At 39.7% G+C, this 24883-nt stretch overlaps 3 protein-coding genes across 5 annotated transcripts; all 3 read left to right on the top strand.

Annotated features, from left to right (window-relative positions):
* Window positions 1-2912: 2912 nt before the first annotated feature.
* On the top strand, window positions 2913-8210 carry LOC125889465 (P2Y purinoceptor 12-like). Its single transcript, XM_049577493.1, has 3 exons — window positions 2913-3049; window positions 3364-3624; window positions 5700-8210. Exons 2-3 carry the CDS (start codon window positions 3373-3375, stop codon window positions 6543-6545), a joined length of 1098 nt encoding a protein of 365 aa, XP_049433450.1. The 5' UTR covers window positions 2913-3049; window positions 3364-3372; the 3' UTR covers window positions 6546-8210.
* Window positions 8211-10618: 2408 nt separating this feature from the next.
* LOC125888560 (P2Y purinoceptor 13-like) lies at window positions 10619-11608 on the top strand. Its single transcript, XM_049575963.1, has one exon. The coding sequence runs from the start codon at window positions 10619-10621 to the stop codon at window positions 11606-11608; it is 990 nt and encodes a 329-aa protein (XP_049431920.1).
* Window positions 11609-19720: 8112 nt separating this feature from the next.
* LOC125888748 (P2Y purinoceptor 13-like) lies at window positions 19721-24883 on the top strand. 3 transcript variants are annotated; one of them, XM_049576302.1, is made up of 5 exons: window positions 19721-19975; window positions 20257-20278; window positions 21012-21202; window positions 21279-21668; window positions 23863-24883. In XM_049576302.1, exons 3-5 carry the CDS (start codon window positions 21020-21022, stop codon window positions 24331-24333), a joined length of 1044 nt encoding a protein of 347 aa, XP_049432259.1. In that variant the 5' UTR covers window positions 19721-19975; window positions 20257-20278; window positions 21012-21019; the 3' UTR covers window positions 24334-24883. The 3 variants fall into 3 exon arrangements, with proteins under 3 accessions (XP_049432259.1, XP_049432256.1, XP_049432258.1); XM_049576299.1 differs by lacking the exon at window positions 20257-20278; XM_049576301.1 differs by lacking the exon at window positions 19721-19975 and having other exon boundaries at window positions 19989-20278.

Raw genomic sequence — 24883 nt, 5'->3', positions numbered from 1 at the left:
CACACTGCTCCTTTAACATTTAGAGATCACAGTATGTGTATTATTATTCCTGTGATGCACCCAAGACTCCATACTCATTCTGCAGCAGTGCTGGCAATCTTACTATATCTTAGTATATAATGACGAAAACTCTGTCTGTGTGTGTTTGTGTGTGTCTGTTCCACGTTTTTCCCCTCACTGACTTGGTCAATCCATGTGAAATTTGGCACAGTGGTAGAGGGTCATGGGAGGATGCGAATGAAGCAATATTACATCAATTGGCCAAAGGGGGGCGCTATAGCAACCGATTGAAATTGCAAACTTTGAATGGGCATATCTCATGCCCCGTATGTCGTAGAGACATGAAACTTTGCACAGAGATGCCTCTCCTCATGACGAACAACTTGGCCTCAAGAACCCATAACTTCCAGTTATATAGATTTTCCGCCATTTTGAATTTTTTTGAAAAACACTTCAAATTGATCTCTTCCTAGGAAGTTTGACCAATCTGCAAGAAACTCGGTGAACATAATCTAGGGACCAATATCTAAAGTTCCCTCCTGGCAAAAGTTGGAAAACTTACTAAAACTGAGCTTCTATAGGGCAATGAATATTGCGGAGGGCGTGGCTCATCACATGAAGGTGTATAACATCTCAAGGGTTTCACCGATCACCACACAACTTTGTAGGCATATGACCACACATAATCTGAGGGGACCCCTCCATTTTTGACCCCATCAAACAACATGGGGGCGCTAGAGAGCTAATTTCTTATCTAGGCCTAACCACCATATCGATTTTTACTACACTTGGTAGATATGTGGAACAGGACGCCTCAAGGTGACTGGAGAAATTTAACTCTAATTGGCAACTGGGTGGCGCTATAACAACAGAAAAATGCTTAAAAATGGCTAAAATGCGACCGATCGCTGTGGCTCCCCCTGTGGCCGAATATTTTTTTTTCTTTTTCTAATTTTTGGTATGACTAAGTCATGGTATGGTATGCTGTACATAACCACGGAAACTGTCAGTGTGTCATTCTGTCAGTCAGTCATTCTGTCTGTCCCACATTTTTCTACTCACTGACGTGGTCAATCTATGTGAAACTGCACATAGGCATTGAGGACTGGCATAGGTAGAAGGTGACAAAGCTACTAATGGGTATGGACTAGTAGAATAAAAACTGAACAAACACTTGTTTTGTAACAACTCACGTTGTAATGACTGAGTTTGATTCAGTGAGAGTTGCTGCTGCAGTTTGGCTCAACTTTTAGTGCCTGTTAGCTTTTGGTTTTGTTTTGCATTTTAACTGGAATACTTTTATCATCAATGCCATTTTTTATGTCTGATACTATTGTGTTGCAATATACTGTACATATGAGTTGGTAAATATTTGTCCATTTACTATAGTCATCAACATAATTATCACAATACGTAAAGGAAAACACTTCTTGATTTCATGAGTTATCAGCCTTATGTTAGATACAGCTTAATTATTTTTTTTGAATGATCATTCTGCATACATTGCTTTCCCTCTTCTTGACACACACACATATCATGTCAGTGTGCCCTGCACTGGCCTGAAAGATGTGCAACTCCCATCACTCAAAAACTCAAAATACCAGACACATGTAGAGGTCTGGGCCCAGGTAACGCTTTATTCTGCAGCAAAACTGGCCTACAAAAGCCAAGCATTGTTAGGTAGAGCAATGGGCAACTGTATGTCTTTACAAACAAGATCATACAGTGAGTTGGTCACTTCAGACTGGGTAAAATCTGTTTTACTTAGATTTCATGTCAGCATACACGTAATGTTTTTCTTAAAGACTTTTGGACAGGAGTGTGTCTGCTTTGCGTTATAACAGACAACAGTTTGGGGAAGTTTCTTCACGTTTTGTCTCCAAGAGTGCGAGGTTGGAGGGTGAAACAGCTAAAATGGGAACAAAATGTCTGTTTCACAACACGGACCACGTACCCCATGGTAGAAAACGTTGAAAGCAACATGACCTGGGAAGGCAGCTGAGTTCACAGTCTGAACAGGATCCTTGTTTTACCACCATATGCTTCCAAGCTGTTTGCGTTTAAATAGCTTGCATTGTATAATATCAAGAGTCTTATTTATTCTTAACCTGTGTTGGTCACATGAGACTGTCCAGAGTGTTTTCTTGCTTTTAGATAGGCTGCAGAGGAGCAAGCTGGCATAGATAATAAAGAGAAAGACATATTTCAGTGACTCCTGATGCAATGATAATTGAATAACCCTGGCTGTCTGTAGTGTTCCTGTTTCTGAATATCTAGAATGAGCACACTGTTTAAATGAACCAAATGACAGGTTGGTGTGACTCTAATAAGAAGAAATGTTTTTATTGCATTATTATTTATTTTATTGTGCAACATTTCTGTAAGTACAGGAAAACATTACTCATGAGAAAACATACAAAAAAGTGTATTTCACCACAGTTTTAAATAATGCAGAAGTGATGGACATTACACAGCAAAATAAGTGAATAAGAGGAAACACATTAGCTCATAATACACATCTCAAAAACAAATGAGGGGTCGCATGTTTATAGCCTTTTGACACTTTAATCCAAACAACTTGTCAATATGAGAGAGTCCACCATAAAAAATCATGTGTCCAACTGAAGCACATAATGAGGCCTTCAAATTAGCCTGATGTGATTTTGTCTCTTGTTTATAAGATGTCTTGGTCTCGTGTTATCTTAGTGATTATCAGCTGGAAATCAGTTGCCCTCTGGGGCCAATTAATACACCAAAACTTGAGAGTCCTCACGTCTGTTATTATAGACCTAGAAATGAAGTCTTTAGTCATTCGTTGTGACAGGAAAGAGAAAGGAGAAGAAAAAGAGAAAGTCTTCCTGTGACTTATGTACCACCAACCTACACACACACATGCACACACACTTGTTTGAAACATTGAAACTGTCTGGAGCTGACAGATGGTCGGTTTCAGATCACACTTGTAAAGAATACAGAAGTGAGAGAGACCAAAAATCTCAATAGGACTGCATTGGGAGTTTGATGGGACTTCACTGACACAGATTAACAGGTCAGTTACAAATCCTTAAATTATAATTGTTATACATTTACATCTTGTTCAAATGTTGAAATGTACTTCTATTGCACGGCTACTGCAGATTTCAAAGGTAGGCTACATGAAGGCATGAAGTGCAGATATCAAACACTGCTTTTAGGAACGTTCCATTGTTCAGCCATCAGCAGTCTTTACACAAATTGAACATTTGTCAACTGTAAAATTGCCAGGCTTAAGTTACTGGTCCACCCTCTGTGATGCCGTTATATTAATGACTCTTAATTCTAAGAGTGTACTTAACTTCAACTTTTTTGTTGTATTATTTCCAGACGGCACTCATGGAGAGAAATATGACTTCCTCCCTGCTCACTGGCAATCACAGCCACACCAACAGCACTTGTTCCCGCGACAACGCTTTGAAGACGGTGGTTTTTCCCGTCCTCTACTCCTTTCTCTTCCTGGTGGGGCTTATGCTCAACAGCGTGGCTGTATGGGTGTTTTTCCGCATCCCCTCCAAATCTCACTTCATTATTTACCTGAAGAATATTGTGGTTGCGGACGTCGTCATGACCTTCACATTCCCTTTCAAGGTTTGGCACCATTTTTTTATGAAGCACAATTTAATAAGTTGTAGCTGGTGGTTTTATTGAGGGTTATTAAACAATTTCTAATAGAATAGTAGGAGGACGTTCATAACAGCAACATTTGGGTTGCTCAGTTGTGGCATCAAGACTGCTGTTAGAAATTTAATAACTCTTTAATGAAGGGTGTTTAACTGGGGTGCCCAGAAGCGCAGTGGGTAGAGTGGGTGCCTCAAGTACAAAGGCAGTGTCCTTGTCACAGCAGCCACTGATTCAATTCCAGCCCGTGGCCCTTTGCTGCAAGATGTCCCCTCTCCCCCTTTCACACTTCAAATTGTCCTGTCATTAAAGGCAAATATGCCTCAAAAAAAAAAAAAATGGAGTGTTTAACTCATATGTGCGTGCATATGGTGGCATATTGCTGCCATGCCAGAAAAAAAAGGATCAGTATTATGTAGTAATGTGAAAAGTTTACTGTTATTACAAGATGTTTTTCATATTTTAAAAAAATATTTTTATGTTATGATAAGATATTTTCATGTTATTAGTACATACAAACTTATTATGTTATAACAAGCAACTTTAATTGTTATAACAATACACTATTTATTTTGTAATAACATGAAACATGTCATGTAAACACATGGTAATTTATTGTTTTCATACTGTGTAGTAATAACATACATATATTTTGTTATAACATGAAAATATCTTGTTAAAATGTGAAGAAACATCTTGTTATAAAAGTAAATGTTTCGTGTTGATGCAGATCCGTTTTTTCTTTTCTTTTTCGTCATGACTCTAATCTGTTTCAGTTAAGACCATTTTGAAGTTACACATGTTAATAGTCATTGCTAAAGGGTCTGGGACCAGTTGCACAAAACACCTTAAGTTTTCTCCTTAAGTATGGCACTTGGACTTAATTTCTTACAGACTTACACAGTTGCACAGAATCCCTTAAAAGGTTTCCTTGGTTAAGGAAAATCATTAACTCTTTGACTGAATTGAAAGAAGTTTTACAACAGTAAAAGTTTGGAGATTGTTTGCTTGGACTTCTCTCACAAAGTTGTCCTACAGTTAGATAGTGAAAAAATGGCAGAAGAAAACCATGTTGGTCAGAGGAGGAAAAGATTATTCTTCTGGAGGAATACAGTCATAGAAAGCACAAAGTGCAAAGTACATTTGATCCCCAAATACCAGAAAACTGGAAATGACTGATGGAAGACATTGCAACGAAAATCAATTCAGTCAAATCTAAAGTGTAAAATCAAGTGTATCCACTAGGTTCTCCTGGTCGCAGAACACTCTTCTCTGCTCTTCTCATTTATCACCATAAACTTGGTCATGCTGCAGTTAGGTTTTTTTTTTGTTTTGTTTTTTGCTTTGTTTTTTTTTATCTTGCTTTGGATGCTAAGGTTTTTTGTGCACCAGTCTAAGGATTCCTTAAGTATAAGACCAAGACAAGGCGAAAACCATAAATACTTAATTGAACATTTCAAGGACACTGTAAGAAAACAAGTTAAGGGCATTTTGTGCAACCAGTTTTATTCTGAAGAAACCTTAATTAGGACTTTAAGGAAAACTGAAAATCCTAACTTAAGGTGATTTGTGCAACCAGCCCCTGGAATTTCTTACATGAATAAGCTATTATAAAAACTTAGTAAGCAATCTGCAGTTACAAAGGTTAATACAGGATTTTGTTTGGTTTGGTTCTGTTTGTTTTTTTTCTTACAGTAATCCATCAAGTCTGCGGTAAATGTTAATAAGCAGTTAATAAATGGATCGTGCACCAAAAGCCCTGCAGCTACAAAGAAAAAGTGTCCTGCCAAAGAATCATAAACACCAGTCAGAAAGACTTCCCACAACCTGGCAACCCTCGATTCAATGATTGGCTTGTAATTCAATATAAATCTATAAAGCTATTAAATAAAGTCATTAGTTACAACTTCGAATCCCTTTATAAACAATGGCTATTTAGATTTATTATTATTATATATTAGTATTTACTATTATACTCTGCTGTATGACTTGAATTTGAGCACCTAGTATCCAGTCTTCTACACTGTATTGTTGTGTTTCTGCAGGTGTTAGCAGACTCCAACATGGCTTCCACTGGGCTGCGTATATTCGTGTGCCGCGTCTCTTCTGTGCTCTTCTACCTCACCATGTACATCAGCATCCTCTTCTTCGGCCTCATCAGCATCGACCGCTGCAGAAAGACCCTCAAGCCCTTTAGAGGGACTAACGCAGCCCGGTTGGCCCGTCGCAAAATCCTTTCAGGAGCCATCTGGACCTTTCTGCTGGTTATCTGTTTGCCTAACGTCATCCTGACCAGTAAAACCCCAACGTCTCCTTATTTCAAGTGCAGTGACCTGAAGACTAAGGCTGGGCTGTACTGGCATGAGGTGGTAAATCATGTCTGTCAAGTTATTTTCTGGAGCAACCTTGTGACTGTGATCGTCTGCTACACTCTAATCACCAAGGAGCTGTACAGATCCTACTCCCGCACTAAGGCCCACAGCACTGGAGGGACGATATGTCGAGCACCAGGAGAGGCATCGACTCGGAAACCCCACCAGGCCAAAAGAAAAATGAATGCAAACGTGTTTCTGGTTCTGGCTGTGTTCTTTGTGTGCTTCGTGCCGTTTCACTTCGCCCGTGTGCCGTACACCATGAGCCAGACCCGAGGGGTTCTCTTTGACTGTAAACTCAAACTCTTCTTCTTCCAGCTGAAGGAAAGCACACTCTTCCTCTCATCCTTAAACTCTGTTCTGGACCCTCTCATCTACTTCTTCCTCTGTAAGTCCTTCAGGACCACTCTGTTCAAGACCCTGCGGCTGCCGGCTGGGACCTGTAGCTGGCTCACAGGGAGAGGGTCAGACTCGGACACAGGCAGCACAGCACTGAGAGACTCTTCTCTCCATGCATAAAACCACTGGACATGATGAAGACTTTTGTATTGGGGTATCTGAACATTGAAGTTCTGTGATGATGTCCTAACCCAGTCTGCAGAAAACATGGCGGCATTGCACGTCTCTGCAAACCACAGATACTTAACATTTATGGTATGTGGCAGATATGTTGAAACTTTACATTTCAACAACTCGGTGTACCCCGACTCTGGCCTAATGTTAGCTGGGATAGGCTCCAGCCCCTTCACGATCCCTAACAGGATAAGTGGTTACAGAAAATGAATGAATGAGGTTAATGTGTGGTTATGTTTAGGCACAAAGACAACTCAGTTTTAATTAAGAATAACAACCCCCGCTGGAAATGCAACAATTTCTCTTTTAAAAACAACTGGTTTTCATGGCACTATCCCCAGTGGAAGAACAGTGACAGAGTGGACCTGCACTTGTATGTCACTTGTATAGCGCCTTTCTAGTCATCCGACCACTCAAAGCGCTTTTTACAGTACAAGTCACATTCACCCATTCACACACTGGTGGCCGAGGCTACCATACAAGGTGCCACCTGCTACTCAGTTTTAACACACTCACACACCGATGGAACAGCCATCGGGAGCAATTTGGGGTTCAGTATCTTGCTCAAGGATACTTCGACATGCAGACCGGAGACCGGGATCAAACTGCTGATCTTTAGATTGGTGGACGACCCACTCTACCTCTGAACCACATCCCCCTCAAGTGCTAAAAAACACCCACGTTTGGTGGCAAAAAAGCCACTAAAAAACAGTGGTGGGTTGCTTGTTTGTTTGTTTGTTGGTCTCAAACTGTGACTCATGTACTACATCACTTTAAAAACTTTGATATGATATATATGAAACGTGCAAATGAAACACATTTGTGGTTTGCAGAAACGTACAACTCCTGCATCTTCTCATGATAACTGGGCCAGATGTCCTGTTGCTAAGAACTGGATCAAATCCAAGTTCAGTTTTGTGACTAAACATTAGAGAAATACAGATGACAGACATGGTGAACTATTTTCTCTCATATGTTGTTAACGATATCTTGATCATACATCTTGATTTGCAAAACCATTCATTCATTTAAAAACCCACAGTTTTATCATTGTAACTTAAAGCAATCAACTTCTCTTTCACTGTCGGTAGAAAACAGACAATAATGTTGCCACTAAGATAAAGTATAATTATCGATACAAAGTTTTGTTGCTGGTGATGTGTCAGACCATAAGAACTGATACTGACATGTTTTCTTTGTTTTTCTTTTGGTTCTCTATTCCATTTCATAATAACAACTAGTTCCTCTGACACATTCTCATAACTTCTTATCTTGAAAAGAAGAAATTGGTGCATTTATGTAAATAAATCTACATCCACAGTACTTCTCTAAAATAGTTAGCCTGTATAATACGCCTCGAGTGATCTCCTGTCACTACACAGTGATCTCTTATTGCTGCATGTGCGTGAAGGTGTTGCTGATTAATTGTGTTAGCATGGTCTGATCATACAGCAGATAAATGTGTCAAACTGTTATGTCTGATTTACTGTTGTTTAGTTTTGCTGCTGACAATGATCCCCATCTACTGTAAGTAAGCAAGTATCTGTGGTAATATGGTGGGCTGTTATTGGACCTACCAGTTGTACAGACGTGCATAAGGAAACAACAATAAAGGAAGTTAATATGTAATGACAGTTTCATTATTTGTTGTACCTGTGGCTTGTATCCTTTTATGTGACTAGTACTGTCTCAGCCATGATATGATCCATTTCACTAACAGTGGCTGCTTCTTGACGGGAATTTACTTTTTATGAGCAGTGGTATCATTTGTCACGTCTCAAAATGTAACCACATGTCTTTGGTAAATAAATTATACATCCAGTATGATAGATAGATAGATAGATAGATAGATAGATAGATAGATAGATAGATAGATAGATAGATAGATAGATAGATAGATAGATAGATAGATAGATAGATAGATAGATAGATAGATAGATAGATTTGATGTTCAAAGACAAATTAAAGTTGCCTAAAAACACAGGCTTTACCACAAGTTATGTCATTTGAATCCTCTTTCCCCCAACAGCAGCTCACTGTTCTTGGATTTGCATCTCTGGTTGAAGAGGCTGACACACTTTGGTGATTTATCTTGAAGGTGAAGGTGTTAATGTCCCAGGCTGCACAGAGAGAGGGAGGTAATCAAAGCTGGTGAGTGACTCAATAATGCATTTTGTTTCAGAATATTTTGGAGAAAGATTACATTAGACTAAGAGGTGATTAAATAAATAAAACTCTCTTGTTAGATGTATAGAATGTGTGATTTAGAGCAAACATGAAATAGCTTAACACTGACTTGGTTTTAATGCTGTGTAGTTAACTGCATTTATTCTGAGAGACTTAAAAATGGGCCTGGTCAAAGAACTTTCTTGAATGAAATGGCCTTATAATGATTAGAGACAGAGAGAGACTATAACAGACTTACAGACAGTCATTGTGCAAAGATTATTCAGAGGATTTAATTCAGTTTTCATGCTCAGATTTATTACAATCAAACAAGTGCTTGCTTCTTCTTTTGCCACTGTTATACTGGACACTTATTATTATGGTCATAGCCCATTCTTGACCCAGTATCAATCTAAATTTAACTGCATAAATAAACATGGAACATGTTAGACACTGGTGAGATGAATCAGGTCAAACATCTACTCATTACATTTATCAAATCCAAACCAGTTACAAAGGAGAAGATCTGTTAAGAAGGAGGGACTGTGACTCAACACCAGGTCCTAAAAGTTGGTATATTCTGTGTCATGTCTTTATGTGAGGAACCAGCGTTATCATTTTGCTCTTGTGTTGTTAATGAGATGATGAAAACAAATTCAGCAATTGCATAACTTCGGTCAGTCAGTGTCAAAAGTTGAAGTGTCAGGTTCAGTGTCCAGGATGCATTCAAATGCTCTGGTTGAGCATTCAAAACCAAATCATAGTAGCAAATGTCTTTTAAACTGATGACCGATGCAAATCAGGTTCAACAGGACAGCAGGAAACATTAGGGCAGTATTAGTTCTCAGTGCCCTGGACCTCGCCATTTACTTTGAAATCACTAAGTTCACCTCGATGCAGCCTTTGTAGCAACTGATCAACACTGCTTCTTTTACTTCCAAAGTGTTGAAACATACTTCATAAATATGAATCAAAAGCAAAAGATCAGCATTGGGATTTGGTGTGCAGGGCCTACAGAACACACTGTGTAACCATTCAACCATCACTAGTATGATTCACTTTGGCATACACAGCTAGTCAGTGGCGGTAAAAGTTAGCAAATGATAGCAATTTGCCTATCCACAATGCCTTAGAAGTGCATGTTTAATAATGTAAGGCTTTCGAACGACAAATATAATACATGGCTTGAGACTGGCTCCATACTAGATGAAGGCTCTGCACCAAAAGTTTGATGGTGACAGCATGGCAAAGCAGCTTTGGTCAGCCATGCTAAAAGGACAAAGCATCAAGACGACCAAAGGCTGCTCAACAGAACACCAGCATTTCATGTCGGTTGTAGCTCGGCCTGATGATGTCACCCTTCTACCAGCAGGCCAAGTATAGGTATAGCTGCGAGACAACTTTACTGATGGTCAACCAATCCATTGCTGCATCCAGTGATCTGCTATTGGCTGTTTCCCAAAGGCAGAATGATCAAAGTATTCTCATCTCAACCTCATCACTTATTGACATTTTGTTCATGGACTTTCAATGTCCACATACCACATGCAAGGTACCCTGTGTGTGTTGGTTGTTTACATAGTCTCTTTCAAAATAAATGGTACAGCTCCGCTTATTGACCTTTTTTTCCCCTTCAACAACAAACGCACATGGTTGGGTTCAGGCAACAAAACAGGGTTAGGTTTAGGAAAAAAGAACAGAGTTTGGCTTTAGAATTTTACAGGACACAAACACCGCTCTCTTGGGTGAAAGTTGATGTTTGTTAGACCCACCCGCCCTGTGTGATTAAAAAGTTGAATGTTTCTTTGATGTCCTGTTTTTTTTTTTTGTTTTTCTTTATTCCAGGTTTTATGATGGTGTCCAACAACACAGCACCCTCCACCTCTAGCTGTGTTTCATACAGCCTTGTGACGGTAGACGTGGCTGTCTCGTACCTCTTCTTCTTCTTGTTTCCCTTTGCATTACTGCTCAATGGGGTCGCAGCGTGGGTGTCTCTGCACCTCCGGTCCACCTCTACCTTCATAGTGTATCTCAAAAACCTGGTGGCTGCTGACCTGCTCATGACGCTGACGCTCCCGCCGATGGCAGCTAGCCAGCTTCCTGAGGCAGCAGTTCAGTTAAAGATGTTTGCCTGCCGTTACTCAAGTGTCATTTTCTACTGCTGTTTGTACACAAGCATCGCTTTAATGGGTCTCATCAGCCTCGACCGCTTCTTCAAAATCGTTAGGCCGTGTGGAAAGCTGTTAGGACAAAGCGTGGTCTCTAGTGTTGCCATGTCCACATCTGTTTGGGTGGTGTTGTTTGGCGGTACAGCCATCCCAACAATCATTCTAACAGATCAGGTTCCTGTTAATATGACTGGAGATTTCTGCTTGTCCCAGAAAAGTCCAGCCGGTGTGACATTTCACAAGTTTGTGGTTCTATTTATGGAGACTCTTTTCTGGCTCGTCCTGATGTTGATCGTGTTCTGCTACATCTGCATCACCCTGAAAGTCCTGCAGTCCTTCAGAAACTCAGGGAGCAACAACAGCCAGGGAAAGAAGAGGACCAAGCTGCGAGTCTTCCTGATCCTCCTCGTGTTTTTTCTGTGTTTTGTGCCTCTCCACGTGATGCGTGTCCCATTCACACTGTACGAAATCTTTCATATTGATATCTGTGCTCAATTGTGGGTGGGGATAGTCCATAAATTGACCCTGTGGGTGTCTACCACTAACGCCTGCCTGGATCCTCTTCTCTACATCTACCTGTGCAAGGAGTACAGAGACAAACTGGTCGATATGATGAAAGCTAGAGGGATCTGTGTCGGGGTGTATTCAGGGGAAAATGAGGATGTTTCACATTAGGAGGAAGAGTTATTAGTCATCAAGAGAAGTGCCTTTAAAAAGTTAGACATAAATGACATATTGTTAGTCAATAATTAGGCTGAGGGTTTAATTTTTGGAGGCAAGATAATCTTTGCAGTAGAAACCCTAGTAGTCTCACAGCAACTTCAGATCTTTACTTTTATGTTGTACTGCCCTCTAGTGGCATAGTGAGGATTAGCATCTATTGAGAGTAAAGGTCCATTAGGAGAAACAGGGCAAGATAAACATATCAGTTTTACTGCAGAAATACACATACAAATATTGTTATTATGTTTTAAATTAGGTGAGAAAAAACACTTAAACACATAAATTCACATGTGGTCATGTCTTAGAGCTGCATACCTTTTATGAGTGTACAGTGTACTGCAGCTATGTGTGTATAAATATACAGTGTATTTATTTAAGCACATTTTTTCTTTCAAGTTCTCACAACTCAACATTATGTTTTAATCTGATATTGATGTGTTATTGTGAAACCTCTACCAATAAATTTAAGTTTGAAGTCTTCCTTTGTTTAGTTTGTCCTGCAATGAGGTCACTGCAGATACAGTCCAACCAACAGTCTGAGTAATGATGCAGTCTTTACTCCCATGTGGTTTATATGGGGATTTATTAATCAGTATGATAAAACAGTGAAAGAGTAAAGTTGAGAATATGTAAATCATCCCCTTTATCTTCATCACTTTTACTGACTGCAGCCAGTAGGAGTTTGGGTTGTAATGGGGACACAGCTCAAAGTATATTTTCCTGCTGCATAAAACAATAATTCTATCTAACAAAGTTTGGCCTGTTATTCTAGGGGCTAAAATAAATTGCAATAAAACTCTTTTCTCTTCAGTTCTCGTAAATCCAATTTATCAGCTTCCCTGGAAAGTCCTTTATCTGAATAAATTTCCAATATTCTGTTTTTCATCGTCTCATTAAATTATATCATTATATTTAATTACTCTCATAATAAAGTAGCTGACTGTATTTTTTGTTATGGCACTGTAAATATAAAGTGCCTTAAAATTTTAAAATTAAATACAAATGCACCCACTTTGTTAGTTACCACAATGCTATCAACTGCACTCCAGGAATAATTTTGGTCACTATAGCCATACCAAAGATTTTTAATTAGTTTGACTAAAATGCAATTGAGACCCACCCACTAGATAGTACATCTACCTGGCAGCTACTGCACCCCCTTTGTTTAAGGAGACAAAAAGCTCCAGTGTCCCCTCAGGGAGTTTTTGCTTGGCTTTACCAGCTGAGGCCACCCTTTGGTCAGATGATGCCACTGCATGAGCTGATGAAGAATCTAATTGTGATGCAGTCTCATGTTACTATATAATGAGGAAAACTCTGTGTGTGTGTGTGTGTGTGTGTGTGTGTGTGTGTGTGTGTGTGTGTGTGTGTGTGTGTGTGTGTGTGTGTGGGTGTGCCTGTTTCACATTTTTCTCCTCACTGACTTGGTCAATCCATGTGAAATTTGGCACAGTGGTAGAGGGTCATGGGAGGATGCGAATGAAGCAATATTACATCAATTGGCCAAAGGGGGGCGCTATAGCAACCAATTGAAATTGCAAACTTTGAATGGGCATATCTCATGCCCCGTATGTCGTAGAGACATGAAACTTTGCACAGAGATGCCTCTCCTCATGACAAACAACTTGGCCTCAAGAACCCATAACTTCCAGTTATATAGATTTTCCGCCATTTTGAATTTTTTTGAAAAACACTTCAAATCAATCTCTTCCTAGGAAGTTTGACCGATCTGCATGAAACTCGGTGAACATAATCTAGGGACCAATATCTAAAGTTCCCTCTTGGCAAAAGTTGGAAAACTTACTAAAACTGAGCTTCTATAAGGCAATGAATATTGCGGAGGGCGTGGCTCATCACATGAAGGTGTATAACATCTCAAGGGTTTCACCGATCACCATGCAACTTTGTAGGCATATGACCACACATAATCTGAGGGGACCCCTCCATTATTGACCCCATCAAACAAAATGGGGGCGCTAGAGAGCTAATTTCTTATCTAGGCCTAACTAGGCCTCAAGGTAACTGGAGAAATTTAACTCTAATTGGCAACTGGATGGCGCTATAACAACAGAAAAATGCTTAGAAATGGCTAAAATGCAACCAATCACTGTGGCTCCCCCTGCGGCCCAATGTTTTGGGTTTTTTTTCTAATTTTAGGTATGACTAAGTCATGGTATGGTATGCTGTATTCAATGGGTATGGACTAGTCAGTCAAACAAGCAAACAAGCAATCAGTCGATCAATAAACAAAGTTACCGAAGCAACAAAAAAGGGTAAAAAGAGGAGCATCAAAAAAAGTAAATGACTCGTCCTTTTAGATTGTTATTATCTGCTGCAATGTTTCTCAAAGTAAAGCTGATTTCCTTCTGCCAGGAATAAACACAATAATGGTCAGTATGGAAACAAATGATGTCTATTTAGCCTTTCAAATGATATTCAGAGCTAAGGGCATGTCAATATCAGGGACATTTGCTGTGCTAATGACGCAGAGGATGATGATTAGTATTAAACATTCAGGAGAGTTAAGGTCGAAGGCTCTATAAACAACAAAACATAAATCCTTACAGCTCCATCTTAAAGGTGAGACCGCTATGGTGATGTCTGAGGTTATTGTCTCAATCTCTGCAGTAAGTGGTGTTTACACTGCGGGCTGGGTGCATGACGTGTTTTTGCTTCTGTCTAAAGACCAGCAACCCGATCTTTGCATATGTCATGAAAAATTGCCAGTCTGAGCGCAGCTGAAACGTTGATTTGTTTGCTAGGAAAATCAACAGTGTTTCTTCAACACTTATGATGTGAGTACATTGTCACACAGGTCCTGTTGTAGTTTTGTGTTGGAGAGGTGTGAGTCCAGTCATCATCTGTAAGTTATCATGTATCTTTCTTTACATAATTAGTTCATAATGTGGAATTTGATCAGTGATAGGTTATTGTGTGATCACAAAGATACCCGCTAAGCTTACCATTTTAACATCTCCTCCTGAAATTAATACAGTGTGATAAGGTACAAGAGAAGCAAAGCATGTTGTACATGGTGTCACAAATATGACAAACAGTGTTTAAATAGTTGAATTAGTTACTTCCTCATTCACACCTTGTAAAATACCGGCCAAGGAGACCATATAAGCTATAATAATTTGGTTGGGAAAAGATTTTAACAAAAGAAGATTGATTAAAAACAAACTGATTTACACTTAAATCCTGTACTATATGGTAAACAACACCATAAACAACATCCTTTGCTTTGCTGAGCCTGCAGCCCTGACTTGGACAGGCGACGGATAATGGATGACTGTATGGATCTTCCCTTTGACAATAAACAGCAGAGAAAGTGTTGCAAAAAACATCTTAACTGAGACAAATTATCTGCTCTTAAATGATTTCTCTGTGACCATGTGGGACACTATTAAAATCATCAACTGTCCATGATATTGCACATGTTGTAACATTTGTTTAAAGTTTGTTTAAAATGCAGGATAGAGCCTAGAAAAATATGTTTCTTAACAAGTTGAATTGGAGGTTTCTAAAATGTTTTTATACTTTGTCATTTTACTCAGGTGCAGCCATGTCACCGAATCAAACATCTCACAATTACTCGGCGTGTAACAGCTTCATATACAGCCCAAATTTCGTCCCAGCTCTCTACTTCTTGATGTTCCCCATAGCGTTGTTGCTGAATGGTGTGGCAGCCTGGGTGTCTCTGCACCTCAAGTCCACCTCCACCTTTATGGTGTACCTGAAAAATCTAGTTGCTGCCGACATCATCATGACCTTGATCATCCTGTTCAAAGCTGCGAGAGCACTGCTGAACACCTCGGATGCAGTGTACATACTGTCCTGTTATCTCAGTGCCATTTTCTACAGTACACAGTACATATCTATCACCCTGCTGGGCTTTATCAGTGTGGACCGTTTCGCTAAGATCATGATGCCCCGCAGCAAGTTGTTTTGTCAGAATGTGACCTTTAGCAAACTGATATCAGGCTTAGTCTGGGTAGTGCTGCTTGGAGGCACAGCTGTACCAAATATCATTTTAAGTAACAATTTAGTGGCCAATGGGACAGGGACCATCGGTTGTATGAAGCTGAAGGGACCGGTTGGACTTGAAGTCCATGGATATATAGTGATTTACCAGAGCTGTTTCTTCTGGCTCGTCAAACAAAGTTATCCAGTCTTTTAGGAACTCTGGCAGCAGCAACAACCAGGGAAAGCAGAAGGTCAAACTGCGTGTTTTTCTGGTTGTCATTGTGTTCTTTGTGTCGTTCGGACCGTACCACATCATCAGGATCCCGTACACTTTTGAACAAGTGAAGATTTCTTCCAGCACCGGCTGTTCTTACTTACGCAGTAAGTTTGCCAAGGAACTCAGCCTCTGGCTTGCCAGCACAAACATCTGCATGGTCCCACTTCTCTACGTCTTTCTGTGTCGGGAGTTCAAAGAGAAACTGACGTCGATGATAAAAACGTCTTTCAAAGTAGCCCCGGTAGGCAAAGCAGAGGGCACTTCTACACAGAGCGGAGTCTGACGGAGGTCATGAAGATGTTCTGGACTCAGCTCAGACTGTTAGATTATTGTTTCATGTACATAGAGACAGTTTGCTCTTCACTGCATTTACTTTTCACGCCCATGTTGAAGTTGTGCTGTTTTTTGTGTCTTGTCAAAGGTTGCTCTAAATAGCTTGAAAACCATTAACAGGAAATACAATAAGGATGGATGAGATAAACAATGTGACACACAAGGGGGTTGTTATTATGCTGTTGTTTGGTCAACAAAACAGTTTTATAGTGGCTCTGGAAATTCAAAATTAGAAGGCAAATAGAGTTCAGGTTTGGAGACTGTAAATGAAACTGCCATGCAAAACAAGTTAAGCTAAGGCGAGTTAACATTTGCATCTCACACTGTAGTTGCATTTTGTGTGGTGACAGTAAAATAGGTCATGTCTATAATAAGGTTTTACAGATGTGCAGTGTGTCTGTCAGCCAGTGTTATCGATGTGCAGCATGCTAATCAGTGCGTAACATAGAAGATTACTGCAAAAAAACAAGTCTGTTATATACATGTATATTTTAAGCTGTAAAATAAATAAAGCATGCTGTGAATCTGTAACACTGTATTAATTGTAGTTTGTGATTCTGCAACAGATCACCTGGCTGCTGGTAAATGTTTTAATGTGGGGTTTGTACATTTGCAATGTACTCCTTCTGCGACCCATCCGTCTGAGGGGAATTTCCCCATGGAGACATTTTTAGAAACTTCACAGCTAAATTGACCAATTTGGAGCATTTTGAAACAAAAATCTTTATCAGGGCAGAGGTGTAAGGTAGTTACCATGGGTTCCAGTGCCTGCTATTATGACAGGCCCTAATGCACCCTAGTCACTAGTTATGAAGCACACACACACACACACACACACACACGCACAGGCCTATATATTTTACCAGCAGTGTGTCTTACTGCCGCTTTTATGTTATATCTGCTTGCAGATGTGCCCAACTTGTCAGTCTCAAGAGATTTTGCACCTAAACTAGCTGCTGTAAATAGTATCTGCTTGCTACATAATGATGACTTGATACTGGACAACATCACAATACATACAGTATTACCCGGCAATCATCAAAACATATCTGTTTATGACAAAAACTACAAAAGACAATAGGAAATTATTAGTTTAACTTAATAGTTGGAGATGCCTTTTTGAGGGCATGTATTGAAAATTGAACATGAGTGTATTTCCATGTGGCAATCGGGCCCCTCCACCCCACGGGCCCCTGTGCACCACCTGCACTGTCCATATTTACGGGTTCTCAAAGTTTTGGTGACTGGGTGCCATTTTAGGGAGCCAGCATATGACTGAAGGCCACAAAGGAATGGTGTACACCCTATAACATTTTTTATGACCTTTTATGGCTTTTTTTTTTTTTTTTTTACATGCTATACTGTTTTACTTTTTTATGAACTTTTATCATGACATTGGTCATGACGTATTAAAGGGCCAGTGTGTAAAATGGGTTGAAAACAGTGACATCAGTGGCCAAATTCTAGATTGCAGGGCTCACTCGCTCACCCCTCCCGTCAGGTAAATGACGGTGGCCTCGTAGGGACAAAAAGCCTTGCGCACGAGTTTTTCAGGAGTAGGTCTATCTAGCGACGAGGTGAATGTTTATTTAGAAATCTAAACCATGTTACAATATTGTAATGAATCCCTCACGAGCAGGAGACCAGAGGAGCGTTCAGGAAAAAGGCTAGTTTATTTGAGCACTCCAAAAACTCTGGTAACACTCCAGGGTGTAAAAGACTCTGTCCCAAACTCTGACTCTTCTAGCGTAACACACACACTCCATACACACATACTCGTTTACAACATCTAGCGGGTACCCCCTCCCCTCTCTGCTCCACCAATCTCCAGCCCACACACTGACTGACAGCGTGGCCGGTAAACAGAGCTCAGCTGTTTATTTAGCCTAGCAATATCTCCGGACTATAGTAGCTGCAATGGACGACTTTGAACGCGATTTTGAAGAGTTTCTTGTAGTGGACACAGACCCAGAGCCATACCTGTTTGAGCCAGAGCATACAGATGAGGAACTCCATGTGTTTGATGCTGAGCGGGCGAGAAGAGAGGCTGAATGCACAGAATGGGATTTGGTGCTACTGCTACCATCGTTGGGGAGATATATCACCAGGAGGAAAAGTGCTGCAGAGAGTGCATCACAAGGAGTGAAGTTGCGTCTTCTTTTCCTCGCAGATGACGGTTCGGGTTCATTCTCTCCTGTTGCATGGTAAGTGTGGTCGATCGCAAACTTTATAACTAAAAAAACTTTTCACTACTCTCTATCGACGAACTACTAACACTCTCTGCTGTTTCCTCCTCCTTCTTCCTTCCTTCCACTGTCTTCGTTGGTTTATTTATACACGCGAAACGTGCTCTCTGGCTGGCTGGATTGTCTGCTCGGTCTGCCATGCATACATGGCGGCGCAAGATGGCGACCTCTCTAAAGCAAGGCCCTTGCTATATATATATATATATATATATATATATATATATCTATATCTATGTATAAAAGCATAATTATAAGGCTACGAAAACCAAACAAATTTTATTTTATAGCGATTATACACTTGTATAAACATATTAATGGGTAGAATATTCAGATTCAGATTCAGATTGACAATAAACCATACCAAATATTACACACTGGCCCTTTAACACTTCATCCCAACAGTGGTATACCTTACATAACAATCATACTACACTGTAGTTTTCCACTTTTAAATACATTTGTATTGAAATGAAAAGACATTACAGGTACGGCAGCACCACCTGGAAAAACTGGACAAACCCAGGACTGCAGTACACCATGATACTAGAATTGGTAGTAATAATAATGGCAATTTGTTAAGTTTAATTCTGAGTATTTTTACATTTACTAATGATTATTTCAGATGACAGTGTATAGTTGCCTGTCATAGCATAGACATTTTTATTTGAATTTTTCTCAATATATTGTAGAGGGGGATGTTAACCCTAAATATATAATATAATTATTCTCTAGAAATAAGCAGAGGCTCACTCGTGGACCTGTTGTAAACACATGAACGTCATTTCTCAGCTAGTTTTTCTCCCATCGGACACATTCTTGGCACAGATCCAAGTTAAACCTCACAGGAAATCATGTTGTTCTTCTCAGAATGCACTATTTATATCAAGACAGCACAAAAGGGACTTAAAGAAAGCAGAACTTAATCAGATACAAGTGAAAGTGAATGTTGAATAACTTGCAGTGCACTTGTAATGTGTTGCAAAAACACACTTACAGATGTACGGATGATACAATATACATTTACATTTGCACAAACTAGCAATAAACAACTTGCCTCCCTTGTCACAGCATAGCTTAAACCATAAAACCACATTTCATAAGAAGTGAGAAGACATTTTGCACGTCTCTTGCTTCTTTTTTTTTAAATTTTGGGTTGTGTCTGTGGTTAGTGCTTAGGCAAGTTTCATGATGAGAAAAGAGGTAGATAGAGGTTGGGTATATAAGTTGCAGGGTGGAGGGAGGAGCAGTGAGGTGCAGGAGGTGTCTAGATGTGGGTCATGAAATGAGTCCATGGCTTTGGTGTTCGCCTGTCAGCAGCCACTAAGACTGACGCAAGCTAGCGGAGGCAGGGGGACTGGCACGGAGCAGAACTAGCCTCTCAGCAGACAATTGGAACAGGAAGCAAGGAAGGAAAGGGTCTTTCACCCGGAGGAAGACTGGCAAACTCATTGGGATTGTGACAAGACAGCCACACAGTAGCTCCAGAGACCACCCATTGTAAGAGCATCAAACACACACACACGCTTAAAGACAAGGAGAGAGAAATACTGAGAAAGGCAGACAGAAGGAAATCTCTTTAGGTCAGGGGTACTATTTCTTAATTGATTGAAGAAAGTAAGACTAAGAGCTTTTTCAGTCTTGGGTTTTCTTTAGTTGCATTTCCTTGCTGTGGGTAAGAAGAGGAAAGGGGAATTGGATATTTCATGTCTTCCTTTTTCTGAAATACTGTAGTTTTTCAACACATTATTCATTATTCCTCACGCTCCCCACGGTCACAGACGATAAGGACACAATAAGAAGGTAAGCCTCAATTACTGACTTTACAAGTGCATCTTGTAGATAGACTACCAGTCTAAGCTGGGCTCAAAGATGGAATTTGTTGTAACAGACCTCATTAATATTAACACGCACACTAAACAGACAAAAGTTTGAGAGTAGTATAGATCTTGGTTGCCATAGCTCCTGCTCCTGGCCTCAGTGTTATTCTAAGCTGTTAAGGTTTTCAATGTAAAGACAGCACACCAGCAGATATACTGCCAGGCAGGGGGAGAATTCACACTGAACTAATGTAGAAGTTAGCTGATGGGTGTCTTTATCACCGTACATTACTATAAGTTTACCTCAGCATTCAGACTGTTGAATTAAATTGGCAGTCGTACCACTACGAACTGACAGCAATCCCTTCTGCTGAGTGACCCCTTGCTAAATGTAAAGAAACAGAACGCTTACAATGTGTTTAATGTTTGTATTTTTCCTTTAAGTGACAGAAAGTGGCCTTTACTTGCTGAATTTGGATAGAAAGACACCTGATTCTTTAGACTTAAGTCCTAAAACCAGTTGAGAAAGAAAGAGAAGTCATCTGCAGTTCTTTTTGAGCAATTTCCAGGAGGAAATTTCAAAATGTTTATGTTCTCTAGACAACATTTACACTGCTCCCTCTTTACATCATTTCTTCCATGTCTTCATATGACTTAACTGTGTATTTTCCTAGCCTTATCTTATTTCTTCTCTCCTCTCTTTGACCTCTCCAAAGGTCAGAAAATGAACAGCACCCTGTCAAACACTTCCATCAAGTGCGTTCGGGACACCAGTGTGACAGCGGTGGTTTTCCCCTGTCTGTACAGCATTCTCTTCGTAGTCGCCCTCATACTAAACTCCCTGGCTGCATGGATCTTCTTCAACATCCCCAGCTCCTCCACATTTGTGGTCTTTCTGAAAAATGTGGTAAGACACCAGGGCTTTGGCTGTTTTACATTTGTCTGTGCAGAGCAACAACTAAAACAGACCCTTTCATTAACAGGTGGTGGCTGACTTGCTGATGACCCTGACCATCCCTCTGAGAGTCTTAAGCGATGCAGGTGTGGGTTCCTGGCGACTGCGCGCCTTCCACTGCCGATACTCTGCCGTTCTCTTCTACATCACCATGTACATCAGCATCCTCTTGCTGGGTCTCATCAGCCTGGATCGCTACCTGAAGATAGTCAGGCCCTTTGGGAAGTGTGCCCTGCAGCGAGTTCGTGTTGGTCAGATCCTCAGTGCAGCCATCTGGGTGGTCATGTTGTCTTTAGCGTTACCCAACGTTATTCTGAGTGACCAGCCGCCACGGGTCTCTGGAGGCAGACTGAAGTGCACCTCCATGAAGAGCAAAGCTGGCATGCTGTGGCATGAAGGATTCAACTACTTCTGTCAGGTAGCTATTGAATTATGGTAGTTCCACATTTTGGATGATACACTTTCTTGCCAAGATTTAGAAGAGAAGGTAAATACCACAGTGAGGGTGTTATCAACATTCTCATCTGTCAGCAAGGAAGTGAACAAGCAGATTTCATAAATGTCAAATTATTACTTCAATATCATTTAATTTAAATACAGTGCACTATTAAGTCAGATTCGAGACACAAATTTGATGACTTGACACCTAACAAAAGATTTGGACAACTGGACTCTTGATTTCACTTGGACTTGAGCCTTTAGACTTGAAAATACTTGATACCTTCCACCAAAGACTAAAAAGATTTTTATATAAAAACTGTGCCACAAATCAATTCATCTTCCTCAATTTCCTGAATCTACAAGCATGAACGCTATTCATTCCCCGCAAGTCGGCACTTAGTTCCCCAGATCCACCTTTTTTTTAACCATCCAGCAGCATTCAATCAAGTTTCAGTAGAGAACCATGAAGAACTAACGTCACGTTACCCAGCGCCCATCGGAAAAATTTATACCAAGAATAATTCTGTTCATTTGTTCGTCAACAAACACTGAATTGCAGTATCCAAAACATGTGGATCAAAAATTAGAAATGAAGATCCAACAACTTCTAACTTTGTTCAACATTTGAAGTTACAATAAAGAACAGTAAATCGAGGCTCTTGCTTAACCAGGGTTCCTGCAGATCGTTAAAAAGTCTTAAAAAGTATTAAATTTGATTTTGGAAATTTAAGGCCATAAAATGTCTTAAAAAGTCTTATTTTTACTTGTGAGAAGAAATTTTGAGATGAAACCTAGACTAACGGAGACATGTCTGAAAACCTAATCAAATCTACCTATTACTGTATCTAGTTACATGATTAGTTATATAATTTTATGACTTTATTACTCGTAATGCGGTCACAAGTAACAACATCGAGGCAACTTAGAAGATATACTGAAAAACTTGGGACGATGAGAGGTAAAGCATCAGGCACTGGAGCACCGATGAGATGTGAACATGATGTTTACTGCTGTGTATTAATGCCATTTGTTGATGTTAAATAGTATTAATTTTTTTGGTTTAGGTCTTAAAAAGGTAAATTTGACTTTAAAAAGTCTGCAGGAACCCTGTTAACTTATGTTAGCTTAACATCTAAATCATTTTTAACAAACTTGTTAAAATTCTTCATATTTGACAAATGTTGATGCATTGTGAGTTCACCTGTCCTCTTGACTAAAAGCCTCAAAGTATCACAAGGATACCAACTGATCACTCACTATTTTGCCTATAATCAGTTCCTTTTTTTAATAAATAAAATACACGTACACAAATACACACAAATTTATAAATAAAATAAACAATTTTTTTAAAAAAGAATTAATGATTTTTGTCTTTTTTTTAATTAGTTCCATTTTTTTAGAAATAAAATAAATGCAAATTTTAAAAAGTATTCATGATTTTTGTAAATTTTTCCTTTTTTTGACTTGGGACTTGACTCAGGACTTGTCTATCTTGTCTTGGGGCATGACTTAAGACTTAAATGCAAGGACTTGAGACATACTTGTGACTTGCAAAACAATGATTTGGTCCTACCCCTGCTATACTCTAAAAATGAATCCACTCGTTCTATTAAAAAAAAACAACAAAAAAAAACAAGGTAACAATTTGCACGCATCTTTTTAAGTCGTTCCAACTCTGGTCTTATAGAGTAAATCCTACGAGTCTTTTATGATCTGACAAACTCAATTAGTTAAGTACAACCAACATGATTTGTTTTGACTTTGTAAAAAAAAAAACACCTTAATTTAGTTGAACCAACTTAATATTTATCAATAAGTTGTGTTGATATTTAATGGTCAAACTATTTTACTGACAATATTCTGAATTATTTTAATTCCATCCTACTCAAACATGTCAAAAGCCAACAAACTTCTTTAAATTTGTTGTCAACTGACTAAAACACATTCATGAAACAAACATAATTTTTTAATGAGGAAAAACTTGTTTATTTTAGGCGTTATCCACTAATCTCATGAATCGTTTTTTGAGTGTTTTCACCACATACTTATTAAAATGTTGATACTACAGTTGGCCTTTTTAGTGACTCAGTTACAGCTGATGAAAATGAGTGGTAATGAAACACGTGAGGAGTCCCTGCCTTGCTTAATGTGTTGTTATTATGTACTTCCAGGTGGTTTTCTGGGGCACGCTGGCCTTGATGGTGGTTTGCTACACGTTCATCAGCAAGAAGGTTTATGAGTCATACAAAGCCTCAAAGAGCAGATCTCAAGCGGCCAGTCGCAGAACCAAAGCAAAGGTGTTTGTGGTGGTGGGGGTGTTTTTCATCTGCTTTGCCCCCTTTCACTTTGCCCGCGTTCCTTACACTCTGACCCAAACTGGTAGCTTGGCGAGTCATTGCCGGGCACAGAACGCTCTCTACATCGCAAAGGAAACCACCCTGTGGCTGTCCGCCACTAATGTGTGCCTGGACCCGCTTATCTATGTGTTCCTGTGTAAGGTGTTCAGGAGAAGACTGACAGCCACAATCTGCCGTAAGCCACTCAACAAAGGTGGCACGGAGTCCACAGCAACATCAACTCAACTGGAGATGTCAAAGATCGCCCAAAGTAACAGACTGTCGTATAACGGGATTCCACAATAAGATTCTGGACAATGTACAATGAAAAATTAATAACTGTAACTGTCAAGGCGTGACGAGACACTGCCTGGCAGGTTATTTGACTTGTAAATAGCATTTTATCTTGGTTGCATAAAATATAAAATTAATGTAAGGTGAACAAAATCAAAAACAAACAAAAAATGGACAACGCTGTGACAGAAAAGAGTCAAACATGTCTGGAGGTGGTAATGAAGTTTCACACCACTGATGACGACTCTTTCACACACAGTATACTAACCAAGAACTTCGTGTTTGCTAAGTCATCCAACATGTTTCCTTAATTGTGCTTACTGTCACTTTTCACTTCCTCCTCTTCTAATCTCATTCAAACTGCAATTTCCCTTCAAAAAACTCTGGCGAAAGGGTAAACATCTTGACAGCACATATTCTCCAATGATTGCACCACAGGCACAACGTCACTGCCGGGACCGTATGATAACCAAATGAGGAATACAATAGACACTGCTTACAGCTGTAACTTCATGCTATATAAAAGGCATTAATAATAATAAAGTTGTTATTTTTCATACTA

The sequence above is a fragment of the Epinephelus fuscoguttatus genome, linkage group LG5 (assembly GCF_011397635.1).
Source record: "Epinephelus fuscoguttatus linkage group LG5, E.fuscoguttatus.final_Chr_v1".
NCBI lineage: Eukaryota > Metazoa > Chordata > Actinopteri > Perciformes > Serranidae > Epinephelus > Epinephelus fuscoguttatus.
Note: the sequence above shows the minus strand (reverse complement) of the source record. Positions and strands in the feature narration are given on the sequence as shown.